We start from the raw sequence: 25,054 nt of genomic DNA on the forward strand, positions 1-25,054 counted from the left end.
AAGTGCAAGAGTGCTTATGACTGTATTGCGCTGTGATTTATTGTGAAAGTTGTTTACATTAAGATAAAGGTCAGTGTGGGTAGGTTTTCTGTAAAAACTGTGACCCAAACTTCCATTAGGTTTTGCCATGAATGAGGATCTCTAGAAATGGTATGCAGTCTTCTGTTTCTATTCCCATAATAAACTTGATGTTGCTCTGTTGATTGTTGAGAAATTCAAGGAACGATTGCAGTGCATTTCTCCCACGAGGCCAGACGACGAAGGTATCATCAACATATCTAGGGATACACGATGGGTTTAACGGTACTTATTGTAGTATTTTTTTTCCGAAGCTTTCCATGAAGGAGTCTGTCACTGTTGCTAAGAAAGGTGACCCCACGACAACGCCGTCCGTTTCTTCGTAGTACTGTCTGTCGAAGAGGAAATATGTGGAAGTGAACGTGATCTTGAAGAGACTCCGACGGGAAGTGTTCACTGAGTAAATATAACGTGACTTGCACTGGGACTTGTACTAGTAAACAGAGAGACTAAATCAAAACTGACTAGGATGTCGCCTGGAGAAAGTCGTATTGTGCTTAATATTTCGACGAATTCATGAGTTCTTGAAGTGGTGTTCACACTGTTCTACTAGCGATTTAAGAAGAGAGGTGAGATAATTAGCCAGACGGTAGGTTTGGCTTCCGATCGGACTAGGAATGGTTCTCATTAGAATGTCAATCTTGTGTACTTTCGGCAGTGGATACAGTCTCGGTGGTTGGCAATTACATGACATAATTTTTTTGCGTGTTTCTCTTTGGTATGTTCATATTCTTGCAAGCAGTACAGCCGCTACCACCACAAGAAGCAGAAGAAATGCGCCAGAACTTATGTTTGGCTCTACAAAGGGCCAGATTGCGAAGACCAATATCAGAAAAAAAGAAGAAAGAAAACTACTTAAGTTACTTCGTTAAGACGCCAGCACTACTGTACTGCCAGCGGACAAAGTGAACGCCACATTACTCATACCCACTGAAGTCTGCAAGAAGATGATATCGGATTTACTCAACGACTCGGACTATAGACAACTCAAGAAAGACACCACCTCTGGTATTAAACGTAGACTTACCAACCTGAATAAAACCTACATACTAGAAGAAACACGGGAGAAAATTACGCCACATAATTGCCAACCACCGAGACTGTATGAACTCCGGAAAGTACAAAAGATCGACATTCGAATGAGACCTATTCTTAGCGCATTGAAAACCCATCTTATTCTCCGGCTAAGTAACTCACCTCTCTTCCTCACTCGCTAATAGGACAGTGTGAACATCACGTCAAGAATCATATGAATTCGCGGAATTATTGAACACCATACGCATTTCCCCAGACGACATCCTAGTCAGTTTTGATGTCGTATCTCTGTTTACCAGAGTCCCAGTATAAGACACGTTACACTTACTCAGTGAGGACTTCCTGCTGGAGATAGTTTATTTATTCAAGATCACATTAACTTTCACATATTTCCTCTTCGACAGACAGTACTATGAAGAAACGGACAGCGTTGCCATTGGGTCACCTCTCTCACCAGCAATGGCGAACTTTTTTATGGAAAACTTCGAACAGAAAGCGCAAGAATCAGCGCGAATAAAGATACGTTTAAGATATTTTGTCTTCTTGCCTCATGAGAGAAATGCACTGTAATCGTTCCTTGGACTTCTCAACAATCAACACAGCAACATGAATTTTATTATGGGAATAGAAACAAAACGCTGCGTATCATTTCTAAACATCCTCATTCGTCGCAAACCTGATGGAGGTCTGGGCCACAGTCTTTACAAAAAACCTACCCACACTGAACTTCATCCTAATGGAAACAGTTTTCACCATCAATCACAGCGCAACACAGCAATCAGGCATGCTTGCCCTTACAGTTAAAGCCACCCGGGACCAAGAAAGCTTCTCCAGTGAACTTCCACATCTCAAGAAGACCTAACTGCAGAATGGATACAATGAACATGACATTCGATTGGTCCTAAAAAGGACCATTTCCAGTAAAGAGACCACCACAGAATCTGAAGATCCAACATCGCAGTCCTGCCCTGCACTGCGAAACTATCTGGAATAATTGTAAGAATCATGAAGAGACACAATACCAAAAGGAAACAATGACCAGTATCAAATATCAGATATCTAATCCGTCCAGCTAAAGACGATTTGGGTCTTAAAACACCAGGAGTATACTGCATTCCCTGCGAATGCGGGAAAACTTACGAGAAACAGGACGAACCATGAAGCATCGATGCAAGGAGCGTGAGTGATACATCAAGCTGTTTCATCCGGAGAAATCAGCCTTGGCCGAACACAGTATAACGGAAGGACATAGAATTTTATTATCAGACACTTAAATTATTTTAAAGAGCTCAAACCACTCGGATAGGATAATTGAACCATCTCTTGCCATACCACAAAAACCCGAAAATATCAACAGGAATACGGGATTTCAATTCACCCACACATGGACAGGAGTTATAAAGAAAGCATACGTGAATACGACCAATCAGCGCCAAACTATAGGCCATCCAATCAGAGACACAGTTTCTTAAGCCTAACCCCTTACCTCTCCTATATATAGTACACACGAACTAGTGTCAGTATAATCGCCCTGAAGACGAGAACGGTGTTACTTCTTGAAACGTGGGGTCTACCGTCGGACTTCACCTGACTGATATCCTAAGAACATCTCTATAATTTATTGCATTTCTGCGTAATGTTCGAGTTTTGTATGCAAAACTGCACGAAAAGTAAAATTTTAAATTCTAAACAATTTCTGCTATGAATAAGATAATAAACAATTGAACATATAAGACACATTCTGAATTTGGCACAATTAGCCGGCATCCCAAGTAGGAAGGCCAAGTGATTTCGACACATCTTGAACAGAAATTTTCCTCCTCATACTATCATATGAGTCGAAGTGGAAGGGAACTAGTTACATAATAGTTAGTTACAGAATTGGTATTGCTGTCTATACCCAAGTTAAATCAAGTATGGAAACAACGTATTCGCTTGAAAAAGACGTAAAAGAATAGTTAAGTATTCATAACCTCCTCCTCTTTGTAATGTTATCGAATCGTATCGATTTCAATTGAATTTTAATCCTCTTAGATTCTCTTGCCTTGGGCTACTTAACTGTGAACATTTATTTGTAGAATGGTTATTTTAAGTTTAAACATCCCACGTTTATGAACCCAGGCTAAAGGAGAAGATGAAACGCATAACAATAGTGGAATGAGAAGTGACAAGCACGTGAAAACTCCAAGAAACCCGAGGAATCTATCGCGATTTGGGACAGAACCAATAGCCTCAAAGCCGGAGGTGATCACACTTGCAGTGAGCAACCTCAACCCCGTAACATTGTCAGTGTTCAAAGAACAAACAAAAGCGTTCTTTAAAAGAACATACTATTTTGCCTTCAAATGTCATACAAAAGTAGCAAAAAACTTTTATCTATAAGCTTTGCCCACGGTAAAGTGCATATTATGAGACACTCCACCTTAGAATTATAACCTTCTGAGACACGAACTTTAACTAGTTAAGTTAATCAGAGACACAATAAAATAAGCTACTTGCAAATGAGGAAAAGCTGAATTTATGTTTGGTCTAGTAAGAGTTCGTTTGTGATACGACATCTATCAATATTAAGTCAATCACAATAACTGAAAGGATTCTGTAACGTTAACAATCTTATATATATATATATATATATATATATATATATATATATATATATATATATATACTAGCAGCGTTCACCCCGCTTCGCTGGGGTCACCCCGGAACGCAATAAACTTTGTTACTTAGATAATTTTTACTTTTTCGCTTTCAAGTGATATGATAAAAACCATAGAAGATTGCAGTAAATGTTAACATTATATCGCCTGTCATTTATGTTAACCCGCCGAGTGACACGGTCATGTGGGTTGCATATAAATACGGTTAGATTTAGCTATGATGAGCTAACAAAGGATTTGTACGTTATGGACACTTGAATGGTCAATTATCTCAAGACACTGGTAATTGAAAATTAAAGTGATATGATAAAAACCATCTAGGGTCCAAATCTTAATAACCCCCCAAAAATGAAAGAAATTGGTTCAGCCGTATTAGCGTGATGAGCTAACAAAGGATTTGTACGTTATCTTTTATATATATATATATATATATATATATATATATATAACACGATACTTCCTTCGTGTGATCCACATTTGGAATTTTTTTATTACTAAGGTGCTTTGTATATAAAATAATGTTACAGTTTCAAAACCGATATATAATGAATACTAAAATATCATATTTTATATCATGAAACCTTTTTGAGTGAGAGAGAAAGATAAAGTTAATTCTAGTGTAGGCAAATTACGGTTGGAAAGGAAAAAGATATTAGAAAGCAAATTTTCATTTTGGCACATTCTATGGACACTCCTGATATTTCACAGAAAAATCCCAAAAAATCCCACGTGGGCAACCACCTGAAATGTCGTTATCAATTTGGTAAACACACAACTACGACTACTTATGTTTATGCGGTAATATCTCATCACAGGAATGTGATGCAAATTTTGTGCCAGTGTCAAATTAAAGATAAAGCTGTGTTTAAGTGATTTCACCTAATATCGTTCTTACGTGTTGCCGCCATTTTCAAATATGGCGGTTATTATCTTAAACATTAACTTTGTCTGTTTCGTTTTATTTTTTCAAATCAGATTACTATGAAACTATCACGTGTACGGAAAATCATCTCGAAGTAAATGTTATAGAGTAGAGTCTCACTTTTCTAAAGATGCCAATATTATTTCTGTATGTTAACAATTAAGCGAACTAGTCCATTTTTTTGTGCAAGGTTTTGAATTAGCAGCAGTTAGATTACGCTGAATATGTGAAAATAATTTTACAATTAAGGGCGGGTAAACCTTCTGAAAGCAAACTTTTAACACATTAAAAAAAACGCTGACTCTTCAGAGAATCGTAAAAAGTAGCACATGGGAAACCACCTGAAATGATGTCATAAATATGGCTGCCATGCGAATACATTCAGTTATTCTTATACGATAATATCTCATCACAGATCCGAGATATGAACGTCATTCTGGTGTCAAGTTAAAGGTACATCATTCAAATGATTTCAAATAATATCGTTTGTGTGTGTTACCGTCAATTTTAAATATGTCGGGTATTATCTTAAAAATGAATTTACTCCGTTCCATCGTATTTGTTTCAAATGAGATTAGTATGAAACTACCAAATACATACATATGAGATATTTTTAGTATTTTAAAGTAATATAAGACATCGCTAATTTACTTGGCTTTGTAATGGCTAAAAGTCTGAATTTTGTATTATGATATTATCAAACAAAATTATTATTTAAAATAGCAAATATTAAACATTTTACCGTTATGAAATAACAAATATTTAAAATGTTTAACAAAAAAAATATTTAATCAAAATTTAGAAATCATTTACTGCATTACAAATTACATAACCTAGCTCCCTACAATTGCCTTTTAACTGTTTCATTCATTCATATCATCATAAATATAATCGTCGTCTTCTAATGAATTTAATAATAGTTTATTTGTGCATGATTCTCCTTTAGATTCTTCAAACACTTATGTGTAGTGGAGACTTCCTTTTCGTAGCTTACAGTTTCTAGAACAGTCACTTTTGCATCCACACCGTATGATATATAGTAGGTTATATGACGCTGGTGGCAAAGTCGATACCAGAGGTACGTACTGTCCCGCCTCTATTTTCCATCCCGTTCTTGAGGCGAAAGGTGATTTCCCTTCCACTCTTGTGTCCGATGGTACACTGGAAAACTATGCTGGAGCACTGCAGCTGAACTTGGAGGGAGGCTAAGCTTGGCCTTGAGAAGTTCATGATGTAATTCGGTGTTTTCTCTTTCGCAACTGTTTGGATATATTTCCCAAATCTTGTCCTGTCGAGTCCGTTTGCTATTTTTTCGACCGTATAATTTAACAATAAACGCTTCTCCTACAAAAATAAAGTACGTTTACATTAATATAACGGATATTTACCATTTCCTATAAGTAAGAGTAAATTTTCCGAGTGTTATTGGGAAGACATTTTAAAACGTGACCCACGAACGCAAAACCCAAATGTTCACACTAGGTGAAAAGGGGAACACATTATTTCTTGACCATGATCCGGAGGTAGTCAAATTTGATTTATTGGCTGTGTTTGACAAGAACTGCTCTTGCGGACCGGGCATGACGTTCAATTCTGTTACTTTTAGCTGGCCTCCCAAGAGATCTTCGTACATGCAAAACATATTTTGTACCTGGTTCTTCATACCCGAGGAAAACAACGACCACATTGGTTTCGAAATGACTATTTATGAATTCCAGGTAAATACTACAAATTTCACCAGGGAGAGGCCAATGCACTCGATGAAAATATCAGCACCATCGATAACAAATTGTGGATCCTTGGGCAAGGTATTGCGTAGGTCACATGAGTAGTCAATGACATATCTTATCTTCGACATCGTTCCTTTACGCAGTCCAACATTTACGAACAGTTTGGGAAAATAGAGGTAATTCGTACCTCATGCAAAGTTCTTGCTAACTCCTTACAACACGGGCAATACGGTGAAAGAGTTGGTTTGGGTTGACTATCAAAGGATCCTGGTCAAGAAATCATATATTCCCCCTCTTCACCTAATATGAATAATTGGGTTTCGCGTTTGAGGGTCACGTTTTGAAATGTTTTCCCAATAACACTCTGAGAAAATTTACTCTTACTTATTTTATTTTTAGGAAAGGATATATTTCCCTTGTATTAATTTAAACGTATTTTTATTTTTGTAGAAGCGTTTATTGTAAAATTGTACGGTGGAAAAATAAAAGACGGACTCGACAGGACAAGATTTGAGAAATATATCAAAACTGTTGCGAAAAAATACCGAATTACATCATGAACCTCCCAAGGGCAAGGTTAGCCTCCCTCCAAGTTCAGCTGCAGCGCTCCACCATAGTTGTCGAGTGTACACACAGAAAAGAAAGTATTTGATAATTGACAAATTTTCATTTGCCAATAACTCGGAAACAAATGAATTAATTTGGACCTTTTTCTTGTTGTCCTTAGAATAGTTATACTTTGATGACTTGCCAAAATCGGTACTCTAATAGGTTATTATTAAGTTATTAGGAAGATATATTTTGTCAACTGAAAAATACTTCTTTTCGTGACTGTACCATCAGATACAAGAGTGGAAGGGAAATCACAGGGAAAAAAAATTTAACATATGTGTTATTTCATAACAGTAAAATGTTTAATATTAGCTATTTTAAATAATAATTTTGTTTGATAATATCATAATATAAAATGCTGTCTCTTAGCCACTAGAAAGCCAAGTGAATTAGCGATATGTTATATTACTTGAAACTACTAAAAATATTTCGTGTGTATGTATTTGGTAGTTTCATATTAATCTCATTTGAAACAAATAAAACGGAATGGAGTAAATTTATTTTTAAAATAATATCCGCCATATTTAAAAATGGCGCTAACACATACAAACGATATTAACTGAAATCATTTGAATGATGCACCTTTAACTTGGCACCAGAACGACGTTCGTATCTCAGTTACGTGATATTATCGTATAAGTATAAATGAATGTATTCGCATGGCAGCCATATCGATGACATGATTTTAGGTGGTTTCCCATGTGTTGTTTTTGAAGTTTTTCTCAGGAGTCTCAGCGTTTACTTTTAATGTGTTAAAAGTTTGCTTTCAAAAGTTTTTTCCGCCTTTAATTGTAAGAATATTCTCACATGTTTAGCGTAATCTAAGTGCTGAAAATTCACTTGCACTACAGAAAGTAAGCTAGTTCGCTTAATCGTTAAGATACAGAAATAATATTGGTGTCTTTAGAAAGGTGAGACTCTACTCTATAACGTTTACCTCGAGGTGGTTTTCCATATATGTGATATCTTACTAATCATCTGATTTGAAAGAAATAAAATGAAAGGGACAAAATTAATTTTTAAGATAATAACCTCCATATTTAAAAGTGGCAGCAACATGTAAGAACGATATTAGGTGAAATAACTTAAACAATGCTCTATCTTTAATTTGTCGCAGAAAGAACTTTGTGTCTCACTTCTGTGATATTACTGCATAAGCGTAAGTCATCGTAGTTGTGCGGCCGCCATATTGATGATGTCATTACAGGCGGTTGCCCACGTGGGATTTTTCTGTGGCCTACCAGGGGAGTCCATAGAACGCGTTAAAATGAAAATTTGCTTTCTAGTATGTTTCGAGCCATTTTTGGTTTAATTCTTTTATGTTATTCGGCGAGGTACTGTTCGTTATAATAGGAAACGTATTACCGAATATTGACATTACTCAGAAGCGTATAAGAATTCAATCCTGGCATTCAAGGCCTGGTGTAAGGAGGTTTATAGCAATTTATCGTTTCCTTTGCATATTTATTTCAGTGTCGAACTGTCTTACCTCTTAGAATGCATTGCCTTAGGTTGCATTACTTATGTGTTCAAATGTTTGCGATTCCAATAATACAGTTTAAGGTTAAGGAAAAATGAATACTTGGAGAAATATTGCCAGTGTTGAAAAGAAATATTTACACAAAACATACCCAAGATTGAATAAACGCATTTAAACGTACCCCAGGACCTGCGTATTGCTACCAACTTCTCGATTATCATTTCCTTGAACTACTTCTCCGTTATTGTTCTGGACTCCAATAGTGGAACAAATGTGACTGCTTGACTCTTCCGTGACATATGTAAGATCGGAGGATCTTGGCTTGACGTTACTGCGAAAACTTTCGGCATCAGGTTTTGGTAAACGTTTCACCAAACATATTGCTATCGACGTTAGTTTCCAATCTGATATTGTTGCACACTCACTCTTTCCTGAAGCGATAATCTGTCCTTTCGTTGTTATTTCCCTTTCCTTGTATTCCAAAGCTGTAGCAAGAGGATCTTTATGATCATAAGTGTTACCACTACATAGTTTATAATTACATTCTTCATATGACTCGTTTCCTGTTTTCATTTCAACTTTAATCGGAACTTTTTCTGTTTTTATTTCAATTTTATTACAGGGAAAGTTGAAATAATGTGAAGTCATTTTTCATCACTCATCACACAAAAATTTTCACGTTGGAAAATTGCAACCTTCAGCAGTTAATGTTCGAGGAAAACCAATATATCTGAAAAAATAAGAAAAATATTATTCGTTTTAACAAAATTTATGAGCGGGCCGGAAGAACACAACGGCAATTGCCGCTTCAGGTGAAATTGAGTTAGTGGGTGGAATTCATTGGGATCAGACTAGGGATGTGAAATTTACTGAAAGCAGTGCTTTAAAATATCCGAAACTTTTCTACTACTTACACCAAAATAATGATATACTTGAATGCCTAAAATACAGAGCTATACAGAAATATCGAAATACTCACCAATATACGATTTTTAAATTTTGCCCCTTCAAAGAAAAACCTAACCTATTAATTTCTTCTACGTACATACGAGATATCATAGGCGTATATTTTTTTCTGACACATTATAATTTTCCTAGACATTATTACATTTTATCGAGTACGATTCTTGCTTTTTATCTATTTTCTATCGAACAAACTTACCAATACTCAACGTTCGATCACTGTTGTATGAGCACAGAAAACGCCAGATCTAGTGGCGCTACTAGCGACAGACAGCGGAAGTATACCCAGTGAGACGGAAAATAAAAATGAGGATAGAATACTCCAGGTTTTTCCCCCTGGCATATAAGTTCCCGGGAGGAAATTTCCCTTTCTTTATTTTATTTCTAAGTTATAAGAACCATATAATAATGACTTTCATTTATTATCATTTACTTCTACGTTTTAAAGTATTTGGAGGTTAAAAATTTAAAACTTGTTGATTGTACTTTCTATAACTAATTAATAATGTGATTCTTTAAGTTCCATTTCCACTTGCACTACAAAGAAGCAAAGTACTAAGTTAAAATGATGAAAAGGATCCAGTTTGTTAAGTATAAGTAGCAAATGTAGAATGCAGAAATAGAAATGAAGTACCATAAATACACCCCGAACCAAGGTTACTAATAGACCTCGGTCTGTCTGCTGTTCGAAAAGAATGTTCGTGTAGCCGATGGTGTCTGCTTGGTGATTTTTCTATGGGAGAATATATATTGCAGTCTTAGAAAAAAACTGCATCATAAACAATCTCTGTGCAGTTTACTTTGTGAGATTAGTGTCATATTTATTTTATTTCACGTTAAACTTTAGAAACTGTGGTCCTTATAACAGTGGCGTAACAAGAACAGGTAAGGGTAGTGTACAATGAAAGAAGCAGCCAACGGTAGTTGCAGCTTCAGGTGAAATTGAGTTAGTGAGTGGAATTGTTTGGGATTAGATTAGGGATGTAATAAGTACTGAAAGCAGCACTCTAAAATATAGGAAATTTTGCTGCTACTTATACCAAAATAATGTTATACTTAAATGCCGAAAAGACAGTAAGATAGAAATAATCACCAATATATGATTTCTTAAATTTTACCCCTTGTCAAAGAACAACCTATTATTTTCTTCTACTTAAATACGAGATACCATATGTCTATATTTTCTTTCATATCATTATAATTTTCTTATACATTACTACATTTTATCGAGATACGATTCGTTATTTTTTCTATTTTCTTTCAAATTAATTTACCAGTACTCAACGTACGATCACTCTTGTATGAGTACAGCAAACGCCAAAACTAAAATATCTTCTAAGATAGTACTAGCTTATATATATATATATATATATATATATATATATATATATATATATTATTTTTTTTGAATAAAACATGACAGCAATGCTATACAAATTGCCCACTTAAAAACGGATAACATTTTCACAACATACCGTACGTAATATTTTATGAAGTGATTTGCTTGTTCTATCCAGCCTTTTATCTTTACTGAAATGCATGTAGCGCTTTTCTTGTCGTTGTCGGATGTTTCATTTTGAGGGTCTTGCTTTTTGGGTACTTTCAGTTCTCCAATAATTAACTCTCTATATTTCTCCTAGTAACTTATTGTATTTTTTGGTTTAATGGTTCTATTTGCGTTTATAACGCTACTTTACTACTAAGTAACGACCAGTCTAACTTAAGCCTAGCCTTCTCAACTCCTGGTTCAGGATCCTAGCAATCCCGACATGAATCGAGAAGATGGAATTATGCGCAACGGAATTTTTTGTTTAGACTAAAGTTAATTAAACTTAGCGACCAAGATCTTACTTACGGAGGATTTAGCACGAAAACAAGAGCAGCGGATAAATAGAATAAAAATCAATAATATAATTACTTTGCTTACGACTAACTCCAATTACTTTGTATCATAAATTGGGTTTTCGAACTTTTAAATGATCTCGTCAATATCCCTTGGAATGATCTCGTCAATATTTATTAACAAACAGCTTAAGATTCAGTGTCACACTCAAAACTTATCACAGACTAGGTATCACAGTATGCTCCGCGTACAATTGAAAATATTCAAGTGCAAAGGGATAATAATGAATAACAAATATTTAACTTGGCATATGCTTGCATAAGTATTGCTTGGTTGACTTATTTAATGTTGGTAAAATTTACATGGTTTCTTCCTCTAAAATGGAATATTAGTTCAGGCAGAATATCTTCCATATAATTCAGGTAGTTAATAGACGATAGATAATTTAACTAATTTCACACTCACTTTAGTTCCACATAACCACTAGTTTATAATTTCAGAATTCGTGGTCACCATCGACTGCCTATTTACCTTTCAGTTGCTCACATACCTAAGTTGAACAGCACAAAACCTTGTACTTTACATATCACGTTGCATACACACTGAATATCAAACAGGACAATTTATTACAATTCGTTTGAACGCACATCGGGAAGCGGAAGTGCGAACATCTTTTCATTCAGTTCAGGCGTCTCCAAATAGAAGCAAAATATACAGAGGATATTCATCATTAACTCAGTCATCTCTGTTTTACAACTATGCAGCACTTACGCAACCTACAATTTAACTACTTGAATACAGTTAAGCCAGAGACACACCTAAAAGTACTAAATAGCAACTTCGACCCAACAATGGGTTCCCGTTTACTGACTGACGTGAACATCTTTGGACCGAGGTTCGTGTAAGATCGTGGACAGCCGAAGTAGCGCTTGATAAACGAAGGTAATAGTGGTGTTTCTAGTTTGGAAAGTGCTAAGACGAATCTACCATAATATTTTAGCTGTTAACTTGACGAGTGGAAGGAATTCAAAATAGCTTAAGTGCTGAAGGAATAACATCCTAACTCTCAAAACCAAGAGAACAATATATGTGTGTTACGTAAACATAGCGAAGTTTTTTCCATTTGAATATCAACTATTCTTGTGTGATACCCTGCATTCGTTTTGTAAACAGAAACTTGTAATACTCCAACCCAAGACAAACAAGTTCCTAAAGGATACATTATAGTTATTATTATTCATCAGCTATATTCCGTATGACAAGAACGAGAGAGGGAGATATAAGAAATCAAAGCGGTGCACATTTTGGAAGATTTACAGGTAAAATGGAACACCCTGCGTAGAAAGACAAGACAAGACATATTTTTAAGGAACAAATTTCTGCAAGCAACAACATTTAATACAAAATAATACAGCTGTATTTTAGATCTACAAGTATACGGATACTACCATAATCATTACAACTGCTATACGAGGGATTAAATAAGTAAACGTATATGAAAAACGGCTCTATTAGATACTATTTTCCACCAGAGGTGTATTTTTATACAATGTACAGACGCTGTATTTTATGTTTACAAGTGTCCCATTACTAGGTGATAAACGATTGGAAGTGCTATTGAAACATGTATAAACCCACTTCTTTTCACTAACTTCGTTTACGCTTATAACAAAAATCTGACACGCCTGCTCCATTTTCACAGAGCCCCGCACGTGCCCTGCTATGACTCGAGTAGAGAGCATTTATGCTTTTTAGTTGCTGCCTAGCACATGTTGATGATTTTTTACGCTGTACTTGTTACGCTATACATCCAGAAGTTGTATTTATACAAAAATTGTAATTTTTGAATATTTACCTCTGGTGGTCCCATAGAACGTTATCTAGCCCAAGCGACATAATTTAATGTTGGCAAACGGAAATATTTTATGGGACTCAACATACGAACGAAATTAGGGAAACAAATATATCTCTTTCAACGATTATTTCGAGTAGTGAGCCTAAAGTAAATCTGCACGAATTTCTCTACCTAATAAGCAAACGACCGTATATTATTTACTTGTTTGACAATAATTGGTTTGAGTCAGACATGACTTATTGTACTTTATATCATAGTTGCCAGATAATCTTCATCTCAAATTCTCTTTTGTACGCCAGTGAATGTTTCCTCAAGAAGCTGTTTCCCCGGAAGTATTTCCGATCGGACTGAAGTAGGGTTACATATGCTTCCGCTGTATTTCTTTCAATCGCAGGAACAAATCTTCTCAAATCATCACTACTAGAGTTAATTCTCGAAAGACATACACTGAGTACTAAACACATATGGACACGGAGTGGCCGAACATAATGAGACTGTGCTCACATAAAGACAGTTTTTCCAATCAAAATTATTCTCCTAAGTAATTGTACGAAGTTAGCAAACTTAAATTATACCCTGCATTTCATAGTTTGTAATTTAGCTAATAGATGAAGCACAAATTGTCCTTACTATTCTGTTTGTGTTCTTGTCCCATAGCGATTGTATCTCAGGACAAAAATGGCAAGAAAATATATCTGATAATATTCTTATAAATTTGGAAAAGGGATTTGGCGAACGTAATCTTTTTGTGCAGAGGCATTTCACACGTATCAACGGATTTTATCGAATTTTGCATAGTGTACAACAAAAGTGCAATCAGCAAATTACTCCCTTTGGATCTGCGAGAAATATATGCGAATGATTCATTGTAGGAAGGAGGAGGCCCCATGAGGAATCTTTCCCAAGATATGCAATTACTAGGCTGATCTAAAGACTCACAGCAGAGCACTAGAATCACTCACAAGGCATTCGCGCTGTTTGGTGGCCACTTAGCACAAATTAGTTTCTTTTCCATTATAGGTGTTTGCTCTCGTACTGAGTATTTACACACATGATAGTAAAGAATTTACGTTTTAAAATATTATTATTGCAGTTTTGCGAAATGGGTCAGTAGTATAAGTAGTTGTAGCAGCAGGAGTAGGAGTTGTAGTAGAAACGTGTTAGAAACCCGCAGGGTTGGTTTCGTTCTGTTTGGAGATGGGCAAATTCCCGGGAAGATATTTTTAGGTAATATTTCCTTGAAAATCCTCAAAAAATTGGAATTTTCTGGGAATTTCTGTACAATCACAAAGAGAATTGCATTCTATTACTATATTATGATTTGAAAGTTAAATTCGTTTTTTTTTATCACAGTATATTATTACATTTGTTTCAGAGGATTCATTAAAATGTATACTCAGAACGGTATTATATTATTTTATTATATTTAGATAGTACGCATAAATTAATATTTACTTACAGTATGTTCTAGGGAAGTGAATATGTGGAAAATGATATAGTAAGTCCACATACGAGTACTTTTACACCGCTAAACAGTTGAAATTTATATGTAAGTGGATTTTCTAAACCTCACTCTACTTAAACAAATTAGGTTGGGAAACTGCCAGAAGACACATGCCTCACCGTTTTATCAACATTTTCGAATAAATATTTATGATGTCAATACTTCCAAGACACTGACTTATCTTTATAGTTTTGCACATAACATTACTACACATGATCTTTCTTCCCACCTATTTCTCGAAATTTCATGCGTTAATTCAACGTGTAAATTCGAGTGAGAGACAGGAGACAGACCGACTCTATTACACATGAAATGAAATCTTTAAGTTTTACGTCCCACGGTTATGCCGGTTAGGCTAAAGGAGACGGTGATAATGAGAGATGAATGAAATGGTGGAATGAAGAAAGTGGGAGGAAACGGGTGAACCCCGAGAAAACCCACGAGCACGGTGTTTGTCCACCACAAAGTTCACTTGGCGGGGGCTGGGAGCGAACCCGGGACCCCAAGCACCGGAGGTGAACGCTCTACCACTGAGCTACCGCACCCCCCTCTATTACACATGTAGGTTAGGGGTGTATCAATAGTACTTCATCCCTACTTCTACATTACTTTACAAACTGGTTCCTTTTCATCATTTGTAAGTTAGTATACTTTGCTATTTTGTAGTGAAAACAGAAATGGAACTTTAAAAATCATATTAGTAGCTATATAAAGTACAGTAGAAGAATTTTAATTTTTTAACTTCCAAGTTATTTAAAAACTAAAATTAAATCATAACAAATGAAAATAAAGTAATTAGTCAGATGGTTCTTAGAATTTGGACAAATAATTGGAATTAATTTCCTTCCCGGGAATTCATATGCAAGGGAAAATACGGGGGATTATTTTCATTTTTTTCGTTCCCACCGGGAATATTTCCACTGCCCATCACTAGTTCTGTTCTCGACATAAAATGAGCAAATTTGAGTTAGCCAAATGTTTCTGTATATTTTAGAATCCTTGGATTCGTTTAGTAAAACTGCACCAAATTATTTGATGGATCCCATAAATTCTATCTATTATAAGTAGGATTTTGTGATGAGAGCGAAAAATTCTGCAGGATAATGAGAACCGTTAAGAGTACGAACTTATACGTGAAATATTAACTACGAGCAAACTTTCAATATACTAAATCGACCTGCGCATCGACAAGTAGGACCGCTTCGATATAGTAGTGTAAGATAGAGATAAGTAGCATAGAGGTCGGAATGGGTTAGCTTAAGCTTAAGCTTAGGGAAGCTTTAACCCATTTTCATAAAATTAATAATTTTTTCTCTCTGTGAGTGAGTATACCAGCTAGAAGGGGCATTACAAATTTAAGCCATAACTTGATTTATAAACGTACATAAATTAACGTTGCCACAGTGTGAATTTAAAATTTTATAAACTCACGTTGGTATATTTTCTTCTACAAACACACTAACGGTTAAAAAAATAAGAGCTCAGAGATACCTCATACAGGTCACAGATTCAAAATTGGACATTACTGCTCAATCCCGAATCAACTTGAAAATCGAAAAAATGGAACAGACTGTACTGCATTCAGTTACATTTAGTTGGATTACAGTAAGTTACTGTAGATTACGTTATTAGGTATGAAGACTTACTATACGAAAAAAAAAATAATAATAAGTAGGAGTAGGACTAGGTAGGTTAGTAGCAGGACTAGTAGAAACGGCTTAGAAGCCCCGGCAGGGGTTATTTGGGTTCTGTTCTTAAAATTAAATAGGAATTAAAGACACCCATTTTTTCCGTACATTTTACAACCTATGGAACCATATAGTAAAACAAGTGTACCTCTCCACGAAATGGTCCCTCCATCTCCAGTAGTGATGGGCAGTGGGCATATTCCCGGTGGGAAGGAATTTATTTCCAATTCTTTACCTTATCTTCCAAATTAAAAGAACCATATGACTAATTACATTATTTTCATTTATGATTTACTTCAGTGTTTTAAAGAATTTGGAGGTTAAAAATTTAAATTACTGTTACTGTACTTTATATAACCAGTAATATGATTTTTAAGTTCCATTTCCATTTGCACTAAAAAGTAGGGTAATTATTTAGTATTGGGGTCCAAAACTAGCAAAAAGTAGGACGATTTACGGAAGAAATAAATTGATAGTTGTGTTCAAGTAGTCAAGAAAGTATCGAACACATTTTTTTTGGACAGTAGAGGATTTCTGCAGACAGTAAAGGTTAAGCGGAAGTGATTTATGTAAGAAAAGAAAGTGAATTTTTGGTAACGATGATGGAAAACAACTTGCCAAGCGGGAATCTCACCCGCCTTCACTCGCTGACGCTCGCTCGGGAATTCTGTCTTAATGTTGGTAACTTAATTTAAAGTATGAAACCATAAGACAACCAGATCGGAATAGAAATCACAAAGAAGTAGGTGCAAAAGCTGGCTCAACTAAAGCTAAGTAATGGCCAGAAGTAGCAAAGTACTAATTTACAAATGATGAAAAGGAACAACTTTGTAAAGAAATGTAGCATTATGTAGAAATAGAGATGAAGTACTATTAATAAACCCTGAACCACCGTTAGAAATAGACGTCGGTCTGTCTCCACTCTCTGACTCTAATTTCTGAAGACGGGCCGCGGTGGCTCAATGGTAGAGCGTTCACCTTTGGTGCTCGGGGTTCCAGGTTGAATCCCAGCCCCAGCCAAGTGTACTTTGTGGTGGACAAACCCCTTGTGCGTGGGTTTCCTCCGACGTTCTTCATTCATTTTTCATCATCACTGTCTCCTTTAACCAAACCGGCATAAACGTGGGACGTTAAACCAAAAGTTTATTTCATTTCAGATTCGAATTTCTGAACAGGTACTTAGACTTCTCTTAGATGTGAATTAACGCATGAAATTTCGAGAAATGTGCAGGAAGAAAGGTCGTGTGTAGCAATATTACATTCAAAATTATAAAGATAAGAAGGTATCTTGCAAATAATGTGAAAATACATATTTATGCGCAAATGTTGACAAAATAGTGGGGCAAGTGTCTTCTGGCAGTTAATCAACCTAATTTTTTTAATAACATTTAAAATGGCCTATGTTTAGCAGAAGGGGTCCAGCTTTTTTCTCTAAAAAATGTTACAATTTTGGTAATTTCTGTTCACATTCGGTTAGTTTAGAGTACGTTAGGTTAGTTTAGGCTAGCTTACGTTAGTTTACTTTAGTTTAGGTTAAGTTAGTTTATGTTAAATTAGTGTAGGGATCCCGCATAATTTTCCAAAAAACGATAGAATTTCGCTTATTTCTACTAATATTAGATAATTTTAGGTTAGTTAACGTTAGCTTAAGTTAGTTTATGGTAGGTTAGATTAGATTTGGTTACGTTATGTTACGTCGAAATACTTACATCATTCATTTCTCCTGTAAATTTTGTGTGTTTTACGTGCTTCTGGACCCCTTGTACTAAACATACTCGTTTAAAATTTTTACATGTAGGGTAATAGTATACCTGAGAACCCCGTGATCTGCGTTTCTTCTGTGTTCTATTACCACTTCTAAATGAAATACCATAAATTCTCTACGTAATGCAATAGTAAGAGGTATCTCTGTGTACAAGACATGCGATATGCGTTAAATCTCTCCCTACACACATATTCATAGAGAAAGTACAAGGGTACTACACATGCAGATATAAATTACAGGTACGTTCTTTTTTATTTTCGTATCAGAAGACGAAGTAAATAAAAGTCGCTTTGTTACCCCTTTATAAGTTCGTACCTAGTCAATGAATAATCCCTAAAAGTATGAGCGCTCTGCTCCTTCGGGAACTGATAAAAGAATGCGTGGTAGGATTAGGTGCTAGTCACTAGTAATATTTACCTGGTCCACCGATCGCCTGATGTTGATAGTTTCGCCATTCGCTCTGCTGTTGTTCTCCAAGAGTTGGGATAAATGATGTAGCCGGTAACTTCACCGTCACAGGCCCTAATAACGCTCCTTGTTTACACAATTCAGTGTTGCCAACAAGTTGATACAAAAAGTCGCTAAATAGGAGATGGAATGACTCCAATTTTGGGTGAAAAGTCGCTAAAAATATTTTTCGCGGAATTTTGCCTCTTTCGTGTATATATATATATATATATATATATATATATATATATATATATATATATATATATATATATATATGTGTGTGTGTGTGTGTGTGTGTGTGTATGTGTATGTGTGTATGTGTGTATAAGATACGTGATCAATATAAGGCATAGTACTATATACGCTACAAGAAAGTGTATTAAAGACATATATAACTAACAATAATTTCACTTTTATATATTTTTTAACTTTATGACCAATTCTGCTTCAACGAAGTCAAATATGAGGTTAGAAAAACGAACAAAATGTCTAGAAATCTGAAGGTCTAGAAAAAGTCTTACTTTACTTCTACTCATGCTTCTACAGATAATTTGTTTGCTATCGTTAATTTATTATTTGTGCCTCTAAACGGAAACTCTGTAAACTAAAGGACATTAAAATCTCGAGTTGGTCCCTATTAGAAGGTAAGAGATAACAGCAATCAAAGCGGGAATATAAATGTTATGTTTATGTACATTCCCAGCTCGTCAACACCTGCACTTATTCAAATGAGCAAAAGGAAAATAAATATATATCTGAACTCATTCGAGCTAATAGTACTTATTTTATGATAAGTTGTTCGCAGCAAAAAAGTCGTTACATTAGTGAGTAAGTCGCCAAATTGCCACTCCAAAATCACCAAAAAAGTCGCTAATCGGAAAAATTATTTTTTGTCGCTATCCTGGAATGCGAATCCCCTAGATTTAGCGAGTTTTTCCCCAAATTGGCAACACTGACACAATTAGTCAACCTCTTCATTACCTGGTATCATTTTGTGAGCTGATACAGGGATGAAAGTTACCTGTAGTCCTTTGCTTTGTATTTGACATACCTGTTGTAGAATATTGACCAGAATCCAGTTGGAATGAGCTGGTTGGGCTGTAGGAAGAAGACGACGAAGAACACTCTGACTGTCACTACAAATACAGCTAACAGGTGGTTGGAAACATAATACACGTTACAATGTGGCTCGAATAGCGACCGCTTCGGCCATGTTGATTGATGTGTGGCCAGGCAATACCTGATGAAAGCGCAAATTGTAATGCGGTATAAAGACGCCAATGCCCACCTTCGATTGTTCAGCCCTTACCTGTTTAGAGGCATACGTGTAAATTAGAAAAGAGTCTGCATGGTGTTGGTTGATATAGTCTCCCCATAAATGCAATGTTAGAGAGCGGGGAACATTATTTAGCCAGTGGGACGAAAGAGATGGAAATTCCACTTGCGTAGGAGTGATGTGCGTGGTGTATGAGGATTAGTAGGATGGGAGTTTAGGCGTGCGGTAGATAAAGTTCAGCCAATGTTTTACACGAACATACGCAAAATAGGTCCAAGGTAGCTGGCGATGATAGGGTAGGGTTTGGCTTCGGTTAGTAGCATATAAGAGTTGTGTTTTATGGATAATGGGTGATGTTGTAATTGCCATACGGTTCAAGATGAGAAGTTTAGCTACATGAAAAGCTTGGATATTGTATGGAATGATTTCTGCTTCTTCCTGGAGTGCCCTGTTTGGTGAGTTTCGTGGTTGCCGAAGTATTGAACGGAGTTCTTGTAATCGAACGCACAATTCACTGAGACGTCGAGGTAGTGGAGAAATAGCTGGACAGCCATATAGAAGCCTTGATTTCAAGCACTGACGAAATATACATAACTGTGATCTGATATCCAATCCCCATCTCTTAGTACTGAGTCCGCTGATTAGGTTAAGAACGGGTTGTACTTTGATGTTAAGTGTATCGAGATGTGCTTTCCAAAGGAGTCGAGAATCCAATGTCACTCCGAGGTAATGGGGATGAGAAACAGGCGAGAGTTGGGCATCTTGGAGTGTTAGTGGCGGAGCAATTGTTCGCCTTTACCGGGTGAAGATGATGTACTCACTCTTACTCCAGTTTACACTAAGGCCATGATCTCTGCACCAGTGTTGTATTCTGTCTATGGCGTGACGAAGTTTATTGGCACCATGGATCACTGTGGATGTGCGAACATATAACAAGAAATCATCGGCGAACTGATTTACTCTGACCAACGCTCGAAGCTGCCTATGAAGCGAGATGGTAAATAGATTAAAAAGAAGCGGGCAAAGTGGAGGACCCTGTGGCAATCCTTGAGACACTATCCTGGGGTCTGAATAGCGGTGACCAACACGCACTGATACTTGGTGGTGTATGAGTCAATTATGGATCAAGCGGAGGTCCAGCTGGAATCTTAAGTGAAAATAACTCTTGGACGAGCACATCCAAAGGTACACTATCGTAGGCTCGTGTGAGGTCAATATGAAGTGCCATAAGATATTCCTTCCGTTGAAAACTACTCCATATGTAGGTGACGAGACTAGTAAGAGCATAGTATGTGCTTCGAGATCGGCGGAACCCGTCAAGGATTGGGGGAAATATATCGTAATACTCTGCCTACCACATAAGACGTTGTAGGAGAATCTTCCCCAAAATTTTTGAGATGTACGGCAATAGTGTAATCGGTCTGTAGCTGCTAGGTTCCCCATAGGGCACATTAGGTTTCGGAACTGGCACAACAAGATGGTACTTCCAGGACTGCGGTACGTGTGAAGTTTGAAGTACGCTGTTGTACAGTTGCAGCAGATAGTTGAAACCGCTGGCAGGAAGCAGTTGAAGGTGGCGAAACTTGATACCATCAACACCAGGTGAGATAGAAGGAGAACTCTGAAGCACTCGTTGAAGCTCTGTGGCTGTAATCGGAAGTAAAGGAGGATCCTTTTCAGATGGGACCAAGCAGTGCTGCACGTTTTGCCGAGCCGGTAATGCAGTGGCCGGAGTGACCATCGCATGAAACGAAGTAAGCCAGTCTTTATTAAGTACCGTTGGTGGAGGCCTCTGAATGTACCCTTGCATTCTGGATCGGATATAGTTCCATAAACGTCGAGGCGTGGTAGAGAGAGTTAGAGTACGGCAAAACTGTATCCAGTGAGCCTTTTTCTTGGACGCTTGTGTTCGTTGAAATTTGGCATCGGCTTCCTGATATTTAAGATAAGTTTCTCGGGATCGACTTCGCAGGTACTCCAGTTGACAACTCCTGCGATAGTTAAAACAGAGCTGACATTCTATGTCCCACCATGGTGGATTGGTGAGAGGTGAGCGACTAGTGCGACCTGTAGAAGTAGGCGGCTTTGTAAGTGTGACAGCTTTGCGAGCAGCGAGTAGAATGGTGTCCTGAAGATGATTCACTGAACGTTCATCCACTGTAGTACACTCACGGAAGATATCCTGGAAATGCTGATGAAAGATACTAGGCTGGGATGGGAAAGGGACTTTAGGAATAGAATGAGGGAGCATCCGTTCTGAAACGTGTGTGGGACGGGCGACCAGTGATGAGTAGAGGGTCAAAAGAATGGGAAAATGGTCACATCCATAAGCATAGCCCGAACTCGCCAGGTATGCTGGATACACAACTCTGGACTAAAAATGGTGATGTTAGGAGCACTGGGTCTGGCCTGAAGAGAAGGCATCGTAGTAGGAGTACCGTCATTTGCTAATAGATAAGTACAGTGGCGGAGAGCCGTAAGCAGGTCCGTACCAGCCGTGTTGGTAACTGCATTGCCCCACAGAGTGCTCTTCGTATTAGGATCTCTTCCGATGACAGTGGAGAGTGGAAATTGGTGAAACAAACGGTTCCGTAAACGGTAGGAATAGGGTATTTTGGGGGTGAATAAACATTGATGAAATTTATACCTCCTAAACATATACCTTGTAGTTGCGTATGGGGAGACGGTGGAGGTGGTATCCCAGTGAAGAGAGTATAGGGAAATCCACGTCGAATCCCCAGAGCGATACCGCCGTATTGATCCAGTCGGTCTTCCTGTTTGTAGGCGATAACCTGGGATGTGTAGTCGAAAATGATGAAACGACCAGACCTTTTGGAGTAGGAGTATGGTCGGTTGAAAAATAGCACACAGTCGTTGTAAAGCCATTTGCTTGCCCTGTGCTTGATGAATGTTCCACCGTAACATGGTAATTACACTTGTTCCTGCCATCCTAGGATATGTGAGATTGTGGTAAGCGCAGGTTCTAGGTCACTATCGTTAAGAGGATTGGTACTCACTAGTTGTTGAAACAACACAGTTCGAATGGCTTTGTATTGATTTTGGAGAACAGTAGTAGAAGTGTCCTTAAGTGTACAATCTGGTATGATAGGTTAAGAATGAAGTTGGCGCACTACATCTCGTAACGGTTCTCTGCGAGCACGAGTAGAGGAAGCTGGTGAGGTAGTTGAAGAGGCAGATAATGGAGAAGTCCCAGAAGAGAATAGACCTTTGCGCCTCTTGGAGGAAGAAGTTTCTTGCAACGGACCAAGCTGTGCGTCACAATCTGCTGGTATACTGGAAGTAGTCATGGATCGAGCTTGGTGTCTCTGCGATGTAGGTGGTGGGGGCTGTGCACTTGGAATTGTCCCAGGAGATCAAGTATCTAAACTAAATGTCCTATCGGAACGAGGTGAAGCCTGTACCGTGTGAGCGTAGGTGGCTTGGCTTGGGTGTAACTTTCGTGCTTCATTGTAAGATAACTTAGATTTAACCATAATTTCTTGTAGTTTTTAATGATGTTGGCGTTCTGGACAGGCAGGATCGTCAGCCACGTGGGAAGCACCACAATGAAGGTAGATCGTAGGGTTAGAGCATTGATGAGAGGTATGGCCCTGACCACACTGACATCTAGCGGCTGATTTGCAAGTTTTGGCTATGTGCCCGTATCGGTAGCATTTGCGGCATATTTTCGCTAACGGTACATAAGGAGCAACTTTGAAGCGGCAAAAATATAACTTACACTCGATAGGAAGTAATTGGCTGTCAAAAGTGAGGACGACCGTAGTGGTGGGAAGACGAGTCGGCTGTACCGGCGGATCAGTAGGTATGTTAGGAGCATCTGACCCTTGTACTACTGTAGTGATCGGATTGCGGATCATACGTTCTATTCTCCATGCATGTACAACAGGAGTTCCAGCACACTGTATATCAGCGAGTAGATGTTCCATCGAAACGTCGACAGGCACTCCTTTAATAACACCCATGGTAGTAACTGCATAGTTAGGTATATACGCCGTCCAACCTTATTGTTTGAGAATATCATTGTTAAGCAAAGCATTAGCGTGTGTAGCACAGTCACAGGTTGCCTTTATTAAATTGCGCCCGATGATGTCAAAACTGGTGATTCCTGTCACTTTGGATTTAAAGAGAGCACGTCCTAAAGCCCTAGGATGAGTTTTCCCCACAGGCTTGGAATGATCTTTCGCAGTGATGTGCAATACATAAGGAGCCATATGATGAGATTTGTATGTAACAGAAGACAGAGCAGCCACAGGAGAAGAGGATGGATCAGTGGTAATCGTGACTTCCATAGCCGGACTTGGAGGCTATGAAAATAAAACTATTGTCTTACTGATAGTTGATTTTAAAAAATTAAGATTCTACACAATGAAATAAAATCTGAGCACTCACTACATTAAAATAGTAATTTTAACGGCCTCACATCATAATATTTGGTTGTAATTAAGTAAAGAAAAAGAGGTCAAAAGTAAAAATCATGAAGGAAATTTCACAACACTTGAAGTCAGAACATTGTATAAGCTATGCACGTATACTAAAGATAAGTCACAGTCTACGTAAACAACTGCACGGATCATTGCTATGCTCTCTTCTGAGATATTGGCAAACTGAAGAAAATTCGTGCCAAAAAAGTTAACTACTTTCAACGTTGACAACGGTTAATTTTTATTCCCAAACTCTGTGTCAAGTTTTAATTATTTACAACATAAAAATTGATGATAGGTCATCGAGTTTATTCTTTCTTTTAAATGGTGGGTTTTAAGACGGCTCTCGACGCCGAAATTAAATTGCCCGCAAATTTTAAACTTTTTCGTAAATATCTCAGAAATGTATAAAGCAGAGAAAAATTGCAAGTTGTTGTTCTTTTAACAATATGATGCTACAAATGATAGCGTAGTTACAACTTCTCTGATTGTTTTCCGTTGTTTGAAAGTTAGGAAATCAACTTTTTAACGCGAAAAAAGAATTCGTTCATAACTTTTTACATAACCAAAACATTCAGAGGTGTTGTAACTATGCTATCATTTGGAAAATCACATTGTTGAAAAAACAACAACTTGCAATTTTTCTCCTCTTTATAAGTTTATGAAATATTTAGGGAAACGTTTAAAATTTGCGGCAATTTAATTTCGGCGTTGAGAGCCCTCTTAACTTTTTTTAAAAATTTGTTAAGTC

At 37.2% G+C, this 25,054-nt stretch overlaps 1 protein-coding gene across 8 annotated transcripts in view; it reads right to left on the bottom strand.

Moving 5' to 3' along the window:
- LOC145663496 (uncharacterized) overlaps nucleotides 1-25,054 on the bottom strand; it is a 55,884-nt gene that overhangs the window by 21,221 nt on the left and 9,609 nt on the right. For 2 of the 8 annotated variants that reach the window (XR_014127182.1, XM_081729635.1), the window contains exons 1-2: nucleotides 18,553-18,687; nucleotides 8,699-9,247 (exon numbers count right to left, since the gene is read on the bottom strand). Coding sequence is in view for 7 of the 8 variants with exons in the window: in XM_081729635.1 (XP_081585761.1) it covers nucleotides 8,699-9,165 (467 nt within the window). In the remaining variant the exon portion in view is untranslated. The other 6 variants (XM_081729636.1, XM_081729640.1, XM_081729648.1 and 3 more) reach the window with 6 other exon arrangements.

This window comes from Thermobia domestica, chromosome 1, assembly GCF_964235325.1.
Source record: "Thermobia domestica chromosome 1, izTheDome1.hap1.1, whole genome shotgun sequence".
In the NCBI taxonomy this organism is placed as follows: domain Eukaryota; kingdom Metazoa; phylum Arthropoda; class Insecta; order Zygentoma; family Lepismatidae; genus Thermobia; species Thermobia domestica.